This window comes from Cyprinus carpio, unplaced genomic scaffold (assembly GCF_018340385.1).
Source record: "Cyprinus carpio isolate SPL01 unplaced genomic scaffold, ASM1834038v1 S000006552, whole genome shotgun sequence".
NCBI lineage: Eukaryota > Metazoa > Chordata > Actinopteri > Cypriniformes > Cyprinidae > Cyprinus > Cyprinus carpio.
Window position 1 is genome coordinate 1,052,910 of NW_024879215.1, and position 10,741 is coordinate 1,063,650.

Sequence of the window (10,741 nt, forward strand, 5' to 3'; positions counted from 1 at the left end):
GAACAAATGTCACATATGCATATTCTCTCCTAATTCAACAGAGAACTTTTTAACTGGAGAAAAGCAACTATAAGGAAAGAGTTTTTAGTATTTATCCATAATACAACACAGCTTTTTGCTGCACAATTAAGGGACTGGAGTCCTGTGATTACTTGTAGATCATTGTGATTTTCGTATCAGCTCGTTTGGACTCTCATTTCTGATGGCCAAAATCCACATTCACTGCAGAGCAGTACATTCGGTGAGCAAGTGATGCATTTCTCCAAAATCTGCTCCAAGAAACAAACTCATCTACATCTTTGAGGCCCTGTTATGGTGAGTGTAAACTGTAAGTAAATTTTATTTTTGCACGAACCTATTCCCTAAGAAAAACCCCCAAACTTTATTAAAATAGATTTTTACTAAGGGTTTTCTAACTTAACGGGTTTGCTGTGAATATATTAACTCCGAAAGACACACAATCTCCATGCACTTCATCTGGCAGGAAGAATGTTCTCAAATGCCGGTTTGTAAAGGAGTATTCACTTTCTGCATGCATTTTCGATAAGTAGTATGTAAATTTTAATAAACGTTGTGTTAATACTATTAAGTGCATGCATACATATTTTGTGTGTTTCTTTGTACCTGAATCTCAGTTCACTGCAAATTCAAATCTGGAAGTTCAAAAAAGTCTAAACTGCTGTACAGGTCTTCTTTCACCTGAAAAAAACAAACAAGTTAATAACCCATTTATAAAACCTAAATTATTTGCATATAAATATTTACATATTATATTTCTAATGCCAATGATTTCATATTTAAAAAGCAGATTTCAAACGTCTCACTTCTGTGCACTGTCTTACACAAAACACTCATTTTAGAGCGATCCCATTGTTTTTGTCTGTTGTCTGAGGTTTTGTTTCCAGCTCTAGCCTGACCTTATGTTGATCAGAGAGTGTGTGTTTTGTGCTCCTCCCTCTTTCCTTACAGACTGACCTTCTGAAAGAAAAATGCTATAATATTTTATCCAGTCTTCAAGTAAAAAAATTTTCATTTTGCGAATATGCTTTTTCATGTCACAGAAAGGACAATACGTTTTTTTTTTAGCTTTTGTCTGTTGTTGTCCAGTTTACGCGCTGCTATATGAACACTAGACAAGATCCATCGAAAGCTAGTGCATTACTAACAGTTCCCGCTGTAGTCCTGCTTCATGAAAATGGACCGTAAAGTCTCCTCCTGTTCAGACTCCAGCAGTTTTAATTTCCTGCTGGAGCATCTGGATCTCTTCCTCATAATTCTGCTTCCATTATCTTCCTCAATCTACTAAAGAAACACTTATGAAAAAATACATACTTATAGATATATAGGTATATAGAGAGAGGAGAGCGAGGAGAGCGGAGAGAGAGAGAGAGATAAAGAGCTACATATATAAAAATAACTTCATATTCTACGATATACACAAAATTAGCCTTAATAATAACATTTGCACGCCAGTATTTGTTTTAATATGATGCAAATGTTTCTAATAAATCAGCTCAAGTCAAAAACCTTTGAACTTATCTAACCATGCATAACATTATAATACATTTCAACAAAATATAACTCCTAGAGTTAACAGAAATTAATTTTCACTGCATACATGTCATTACACTCTGTAGGAGATTTATATTTATGTCATACTCTCTCTTATAATTGTCACTAATCGACAGATTATCCTAACAGCTGTCCATATGTTATTTGTTAATCTTCTATATATTTTCATAACGATATTTGGAGAGTAAACCCAGATGACAGGAGCTCGATTTGACGAATCAAATCAATCTCAAGAGGTAAAAAAATCTAAAGTTATTAAATATGTATGGTATTTCTTATATGGATTTAATAATTTGTGTGGAACGTATATGTATATGAAGCAGGCTTGAAAATACATGTTTAAGGTAATAAGCTTACTTCAATGTTCTTCTGAAGGTAAACTCTGCCTTGATTGAACTGAAATCCCAGCATCAACGCGGAACATACCACACGAGAACTGCGGGGGCGAAAAAACACCCTAATACCTTTGAATGTTCATCTAAAAAAGCATTATTATGAAGCGACGTGTTTATAAACATATTGATGTCTGAGTATAATTATCATCGCGTATGAGAGAAATTGGAAAGTTGTGTAATATTGCGTTTCTTTATTCCGTGAGAACGTTTTGTCGATGGAACGTTCCACAGCATTGCGTTACATTCGCAAGCGGAACCAAAAACACGTCCGCGGTGTCGCGGCGGAGCAGTTACAGTGTAACATCAGTTTCTACATGTGAAATCTTTGGCGTGGGGGGGATCGTAAGTCTGTTTTGAGTCTTCTGATAATATCGTTATTCTGCCTTTATGGAATATGTTTAGGAACTGTTAACGATGATATGTTAAAGTATGACTCAGAAGTATTGAGAAATGATGATCATACAGTATGTACAGTACTATTATAATAATCATACGTCAATAGTCATATAATTCACAGAATTTGATACTTGTATGTCTTTTTGCAATGCAGTTAAAATGTATTTTTTTTTTAATTAAAGAATTGGTGCTTACTATTTGTGTACAAGGCAAATAATGAGACGTACAGTACTGCATAACCTTTACGAATTTATCTACAATTACCTATATTACTTTTAAAAAAATTCTTGTAATTAAATAATTATAATTATTGTCAAAATAGAGGTAAACGGGATCATAGCATCATGTGGTGCCCCTGTCCCCCCCACAAAAGTTATATATAATGCTGAGTCCATCTTTGTCGCTGTCAAGTGTCACTTATGATTTTATTTTTTATGCCTTCCTATATGGGGACTTCGATGTGGTTCATTGTGTGTGTTTTGAAGGCACACAGAAGGGGTTGTTTGCATGAAATCTGGCCATGAAGCGGTTGTACATCGGTGGTCTTGGTCACACAGTGTCTGAGAAGGACCTCAAAGACAGATTTGGAAAATTTGGGGATGTGTCAGATGTGGAGATCGTTACGAGGAAAGATGAGAATGGTAAGAATTCTATAAAAACCAACAACAACAACATATGTGACTATTTAGTGCAACATAATTTAATGTAATAATTAATGTAATAATGTGTTCAATATCATTCACATGTGCACAATATCTATTTGCAGGAGCTCCTCTGAAAAGATTTGGCTACATCAACATAAACATCACAGATGCTGAATACAAAAGATGTACGTATAGTTAGGCTATTTAATAAATTCTTGCTCGCTTGCTTTGTCATGATGTAAATCAATCTGTACATTTGCTTTTTTTACACAGGTGTAGGCATCTTAAATAAATCCACATGGAAAGGAGGAACCTTGCTTATTCAGTTGGCGAAAGAAAGCTTTCTACACCGGTAAAAACTTTCTTCAACAAATAATTATTGGTTAAACTTTTTGTTACTATATATATATATATATACTAATTCTGTACTGCTTTTTTGTTAGACTTGCTGAGGAACGACAGCAGCTGGTTGAAAAGGCCAAGGCACCAAAGATCATTCCTCAGGAGAAATTAGTGGATTCGTTTAAAGCGGCTGGCGTTGAGAATTTCCACATGAAAGCTGCTGTTCCAGGAACTGAAATTCCCGGCCATGCGGTCTGTGTGATTTTCTTTTGCTAATAACTTTTGTCCAGTTGTAAAAATGGCCCTGATGCTGACTTAACATTGGTTTCGTGTTTATCCACTCTTCCAGAATTGGGTCGTGAGTAAATTTGGGAGGGTACTTCCTGTCGTGAATCTGAAGGGTAAAGGAAAGAACAAGATATCCTTTTCCATGTCACAATTCTCGGAAGATTTACTTAAAAGCACTGACACAGATGTGCTTGCAAGTGTCCTTTTGCTGGGAGGAACAAGTCATTGAGATGTTCGTAATCTGAAACTATCGGATGCATTTTCCAAACTAAATGTTTTTTTTTTATTGAAACATACTTTTTTGTTTATTTTATCAGTCACCCTCTCCCTTTCTTGTCTGCTCACATTGGCTTTTGTAGTGAAGTGCCATCTTTTGAAAAATATATTTATCTGGCAGTCATTATGAAGAGCAGAATCACAATGAATCAACAATATAAAACTTCCAAATTTTGCTGAATCGCAATGTTTAATCACAACATATGATTAATGCAGTTAATAGTCTGTTTGATTGCGTGCCATTTGTAACTGTATGATTCTTACTGTACATTTCTGTCATAGTCACCCCTAATAACCTACTCCTAAATATAATGTTGAAACTTGAAATTTTCTGTAAAGCTGGTTTGCACCGATTGGTATCATGAAAAGCGCTATACAAATAAGCTTGAATGGAATTGAGAATCATCATACTTTCAGTGTAATTCACCATCTACCCTTAACTCTTGAATACGTCTTTAAGTATGATCCATCCAAACACTGCCACAACATCAAGAGACTGGAGACTGCGGATGACGTCACATCAGTGTCCAAGCTGACATGGGAGATTAAAGGTGGAGACGATGAAATCAGCAAGAAAAGGCGAGGGGAGTTTCCAAAGCAGAAACCGTGTCCCAAAAGATCCAAAATAGACTTGAGTTTGTTTCTTAGTAATTTGGCTCAGAGAAATGCAATGAATGCGGCTGCCACTGGAAATAAAAACAAAGTGGCAATCCAGCAAAATGGACTCTCTGCTGTGAAGACAGGAAAACAAAAATCTGTTTGTGTTTTCGACAACGACTCTGACTCTGAAGATGAAATCAGAATGTTGGTTGCTCAAGAACATTTGAGGAACCCTAAACAAACCTCCACGGAGGATGACGACGACAACCTGGAGGTGGTGGGAGATGATTTTGTCGTCAAGTCTAATGCTTTCTGGGGTGGAGTGGAACAAGATGACGTGAAAACGTCCCTACTGACTTCAACGAAAGACGATGAGGAATATGATTCTGCAGACACTGATGAAATACTCACTCGGAGAAAGACCCAAACACAAGCTGAATCTGCACCTGTTACTCAGGATTCCCCAACAGAATCCAGTAAAAACAAGTTTTCATCTGAATCTGATGAGGGTAGCGATGAGGCAGATGATGAGGATGATGTTAGTGTAGATTCTGATTATGAAGCCATGATGGGGAACTGCTACCGTTTAGATCTTTCCCTAGCCGACTTGGAGCAGCTAGCTAAAAAAGCGGAGGTGATTTCAGATGATGAAAGTGTAGAAGAACCCAAAGAGGAAGCCAAGACCCCAAGTGCACCACCCAAAAAAACAGGCAATAACCCAGAAGATATTCTGGCTTCTCTTCTTGTAGACGACACCCCTGAGAAAGAAAGTAAGAAGAAGAAGTATCAGGTAAACACTGTATCTCTCCCTGCTTTCATTGGAACGAAGGATCTCTTTGGAGGTCCGGAGCCAAGCCTGAAAAGACTTGCCCCAAATATAGACAGTGAATCTTCTAAAAGACTCAAAAAAGACCTTAAATTGAAGGAACAAAGCATTTCAGAAGATACGCAGTCTTCAAACCGTCTATCTCAACCGAAATTATCCACTTTAAATATACAAACAGCCTCAAAAAACTTGAAGTAAAGCATCCATCTCAGAAGATGATTCTTCTAGTGAAGAATCAGAAAGCATTGGTGATGAAGATGTCTTCACTTCTAAAACATCTTCAGCGTCACAATCGGTAGTCCCTGAAACCGAACTAAAGACTGTTAGCTCTAACAATTCAAAGACCCCAGTCAAACCCAATCAGACGAAGACCTCCAGATCCTCCAGCAGTGGCTCTTCTAGTGAAGAATCAGAAAGTAGTGAGGATGAAGATAGTGCTGGAGTTTTGACTTCTAAAACACCTTCAGTTGCACAATCTGTAAAAACCATCTCTAAAACTCAAATGAAGTCTGTTAGCTCTAACAACTCAAAGACCCCAGTCAAACCCAATCAGACGAAGACCTCCAGATCCTCCAGCAGTGGCTCTTCTAGTGAAGAATCAGAAAGCAGCGAGGAAGAAGATAATGCTAAAGTCCTCACTTCTAAAACATCTTTAGCAACACCACTGGCAAGAACCATCCCAGAAACTGAACTAAAAACTGTAAGCACTAATAACTCAATCAAACCCAAGCAGACGAAGACCTCCAGATCCTCCAGCAGTGACTCTTCTAGTGAGGAATCGGAAACTAGTGATGATGAGAATTCCAGAACTCAGACAAAAGATTCTAAGTCTGCCGATTCGAAGAGCGTTCAGGAGAATGTTGTTTCACACCAAACAGTTCCTCACTCAACTGTGATCGATGCTAAGAAACAGCAGCAGGACAACCAGAAACGTCTTGCGGCACTGGAGCAACGACAGAAAGAAACCGAGCAACAGAAGAAACTCATTCAGGGTGCCCTGTCTAACGTGGTGAGTAGAGGTAGTCCATAAAAGTTTGAAGTATTTTAAATGAGGATACACAACGAATCAGTAAAATGTTGGTTATTGGTCATTTTTAGAGAGTTCTCATAATTTAATAGTATTAGTTGTGTCGTATATTTTATTTTTCATGCTCGTTACCTCTGTCATCATCTAACTCTCAAAAAGTGAATCTATTGTATAGTGCATTATAATACTGTAATGCCTAAATTCATGTGTAGAAGTGATTTTTTTGAAGTGTTTTTTTAATTTATTCAAACAAAATAGTATCAAATTTTAACATTGGCTAATTCTTATTACATGACAAAATACAAAAAAAAATAATAAAAAAAAACAGCACAAAAAAAAAAGGCCTGCACAGTAAAAATGCTAAAGAAACTTGCGAAAAGATTTTTCAGTCACCTGACCTTCATCAGGTTTACAAACGTTTCTTTGCTAATAAATCATAAATACATATTTTAGTTTTGTTTACAGAATTTTTTGTCTATGCTGGCCGTTGTATTTTTCATATGTTTTGATTATGTGAAGTTAATTGATTTATTGTACTCATAACTAACTTAAAATCTAAATTACTCTACTAAATTGAACAAAATAAAACAAATTATTCTTTGTATTGTATTGAATCTTTTAGTGTTACTTAGTCTAACTTGATGTTTTCAGGACGCGGCGAAAGTGAACAAAAGCAAACACATTGTGTTTGATTCTGATGAAGATGATGAAGAAGAGGATGAAACCACAAGCAGACCAGAACAGCCACCAACAAACTTGAAAAAAAGCCTCTTTGAGGATGATTCAGGATCTGATGAAGATCAACAAACGTCCATGTTGGAAGAAAAGGCAAATATGGACCAAGATTGGTATTGGAAGTTTTATTTTCTTAAGCTCTTTGATATGTTTTTCATGTTTCCATCATAATTCCACAGAAGAACAACAAGCCAGGTGGCAGCAAGCTGTTTGACAGTGAAGATGAGGACGATGGTGCTGAGGACGAGCAGTTCCAGATCAAGCCCCAGTTTGAGGGCAAAGCTGGACAGAAGGTTTGGATTGAGAGTCTTGATCAGGATAGAGAGAGATTGAGAGTTTGTTTGGTTCCTCGTTCACCTGTCCTCATCTTTATTTCAGCTCATGGAGCTGCAGGCCAGTTTCGGAACCGATTCAAGATTCCAGGTCGATTCTAGATTTCTGGAAAGCGATGCTGAGCCTGAAGATCAAGTAGTTTATTCAGCTATATTCTTGGGTTTCAGTGGGTTTTGAAAGAATTGTTCACCTTTTTTAATATTTCAAATTTCCAGATGAAGCAGCTCCAGAAGAAGATGCAGACAAACAACTTCTTGAGGAGAAAAAGAAAAGTCTAGACATCCTCCAGAGCATCTTAAACACCAACATACAACCACAAAACACCAGAAAGGGCAAGATGTTCAAGTATGACGACTTTGGATGTTCTTTGAGCATGTTTTGTTCTTTTCGCTTGTTTTTAAAGGATTATGTTTGTTTTTGCAGAGATGTTTCCAGCCTGCATTACGACCCGACACAAGAAGAACACACTGCTTTTGAGGCCAAGACCGAGGAACCGAAGAAAGAGAGGTATTACATGAACTCAATTTTGGATTTTAGACTCATTGTGACTTGGTTAAACATTTGTGTTTTTGTTGCTGGACAGCAAAGCGGCGAGACGAAAGAAACGCATAGAGGCTGAAAAACTCCCTGAAGTTTCTAAGGATGTTTACTTTGACATCTCGGTGGATTTGAAGGAGGTCTTTGGGACGTCTAAAGAAAACCAGGACAAGAAGGAAACGGTTTCATGGGATAAAGAGGCAGAAGATCCTGAAGATATAATGAAACACATGGAGGTTTCCTTCACTTCTAATGCAGAAGCAAATGAAGACACTTCAGGTGGATTCAAGTTCTCCTTCTTTGGTGAAGACACAGCTGTGGAGACGACCACCAAAACAGGTGCACTGGTCATTTATGTCATTTTTCATTGTAGTTAAAATATTGGGTGTATCATTGCACTTTAAAATGGTTTTTCAAACATTTTCATTTCGTATGTTTATTTATGCATTTTTTGTATTTTATTTATCTTGATGACTTCTTACATGATATAACATGTTGGAGTATAACGCATAATTTTTAATACATTTTTTTGCCAATCAGACGAGTACAAAATAGAGACCGTAAAAGGAGCCAAGTTCTCTTGGCAAGCTGACCCTCGTTTCCAGGACAGCAGTTCAGACGAGGAAGAAGTGGATGAGGTTGAGGAGGACCAATCCGCTTCCAACGAAATCACTGAGTAAATCTATTATCATCTAAAAACTAAAATTTACTAATCATTTACAGTTTGTGCTTGGTTGTACAAGGAATGTATCACTAGAAACATTTTTAATAACGCTAAACCAGCTTATATGTATTGAGTTTCCTTAAAAGATGGATCACAAATTAGTCAATATCGAAAAATACTGATGGAAAATTGACTCTTGGAGACCAAATTTAGGTTTAGGATTATAATGTTAAAATATGTAAAAACACAGAAATATTCAAATGAAATACACTGCAAAAAAATGATTTCAGTTTTTCTCATTCAAATTTTTTTGTATTCAATGTGTTACTTGCCATTTCTTTGTATTTTTTAAAAGAAATTTACTAACAATTTCTGGCTTATATTGTTGTTGTAAATCTGGTATTTTTTTTTCACTGTGCAAATATTGAAGATATTACTCTCTAAGTCACTAATCAAATAAGCAAACATGTTTTGCATACATCTATATACCAACAAAATGTTGTAAATCTGGTTTGGATTACTTCTTAATTAAAGCTTCATTTTCTGCAGGGAACCGACAACATCCAAAAAGACCTTTTTCTTTTTCTATCAAAATGATGAGCGGTTAAAAGGTGAGATTTAAACCATTCATCTTGACAAAGTAATACATTCATGATCAAATAAACATATAACAATATTTAAATGCTTACTCAAGCCTGTGTGTGTATGAGGTTAAATTCAAATGGGTTTTTTAGGATCATTTTTCCTGTTGTGCTTTCAAACACTCTATGTACAAATGTCTGTTCTTCAGAGGGACCAGGAATGTTTTGTAGAAGTGTAAAACTACAAGACCAGAGGGAAGCCTGGGAAGAGAAGAGGACGTCGCTCAGAGAGGTACCAAAGATCTCAAACAAAATATTATTAATAAAAATCATCATTTCACTTCAACCAACACTAAATGTTTCATTATCCTTCCAACGTTAAAACATATTACTGTAAATGCACTAATAGTTTGTGCATATTATTAAAACACAGCATTTTATGCTCAGTCCCTTTGCTTGAAGCTGATTGTGGATTCCTAGTTTAACAGATTTCAAATTGGTTGTGACATTTAAAAATACTAAATTTGGTTTGCTTTTGTTATGACATGAATTACAGCGGTTTCTTCTCCTCAACAGGAGTGTCGCAAGAAACACAGAGATGCCAAAAGACGCCAGAGGCCTTCGCTGAAGACCTAAACAAGTTCAAGTATTCAAAGACATTTTTTACTCCGACCAGTTTTCACAGACATTTTTCCCTATTCTGTTTAATAAATGTAATTTATTATTCAAAGTCACAGTATCTGATGCATATTCTCTTTGTATGATTAAAATGATTTGAGAGAATAAATGCTGGTTTGTACCACTAGAGGGTGGAGTGATAATACTTTCATGACTAGCACAGCTGGCTTCAGTGTTTGTTTTCATTCCCCACTCACTTTCTCCAAACCACAGAATCAGCCCACAAAGTTGTTTTCTAGAAAACCTACTCTGTGCTTTTTACGTGTTTGCACGTACCACATTAAAGATCACTTAGTACATATGTTTTGCACATGAAAAGGCAAACTTTTTTTTTGTTATTTGTTGTGATTCTTGCGTGTAGTCGCTCAGAAAAGACGTGTCGAAAGCACAGTGTCGAAAGCTACGAAGCCATCTTACATTTGGGGAAAAATGCATTTGTATGTGCAAAAGCAATTGCGAAAACTCTTCAGCCTTGTCCTAGATACCATTTTGGCTAATGATAGTGATATTTGACCCCTAGTGTTTATTCTTACCCTTATCTGCAGACTCAAGCAGTTTCCACTAACTAGTGCAAAAGGGTAGCAAGCCTTTATTATTACTTTACTCTTATGCAAACTTACACAAATGCTTAAAGATTTCAGGTTATTCATGAAGGTTTTGATAACAGACTTTTTTTTTTTTCATTTTGACTCATATTTTCATATAGAAATGTCTAATATATGAAATACATATACTGTAAGAATATAGGTTCAAATTTTCATATATGTACAAGTAAATATATATATTTAGGTATTGTGACTGGTCACTTTTTTGGCATTTGTTAGGCGCTTTTTGGATTTATTGTAGC

General features: G+C 36.2%; 1 protein-coding gene across 1 annotated transcript; it reads left to right on the plus strand.

Annotated features, from left to right (window-relative positions):
* The first annotated feature begins 2,807 nt into the window (after positions 1-2,807).
* Positions 2,808-10,021, plus strand: LOC122133890 (nucleolar protein 8-like). Its single transcript, XM_042754583.1, is given in 18 exon segments — positions 2,808-3,004; positions 3,130-3,192; positions 3,281-3,359; positions 3,451-3,601; positions 3,699-3,767; positions 4,365-5,530; positions 5,532-6,348; positions 7,018-7,194; positions 7,281-7,394; positions 7,480-7,572; positions 7,615-7,618; positions 7,656-7,779; positions 7,858-7,941; positions 8,018-8,310; positions 8,512-8,647; positions 9,185-9,246; positions 9,426-9,508; positions 9,793-10,021. Coding segments are annotated over 18 exon segments (3,696 nt in total). The 5' UTR covers positions 2,808-2,883; the 3' UTR covers positions 9,853-10,021.
* The last annotated feature ends 720 nt before the right edge of the window (positions 10,022-10,741 follow it).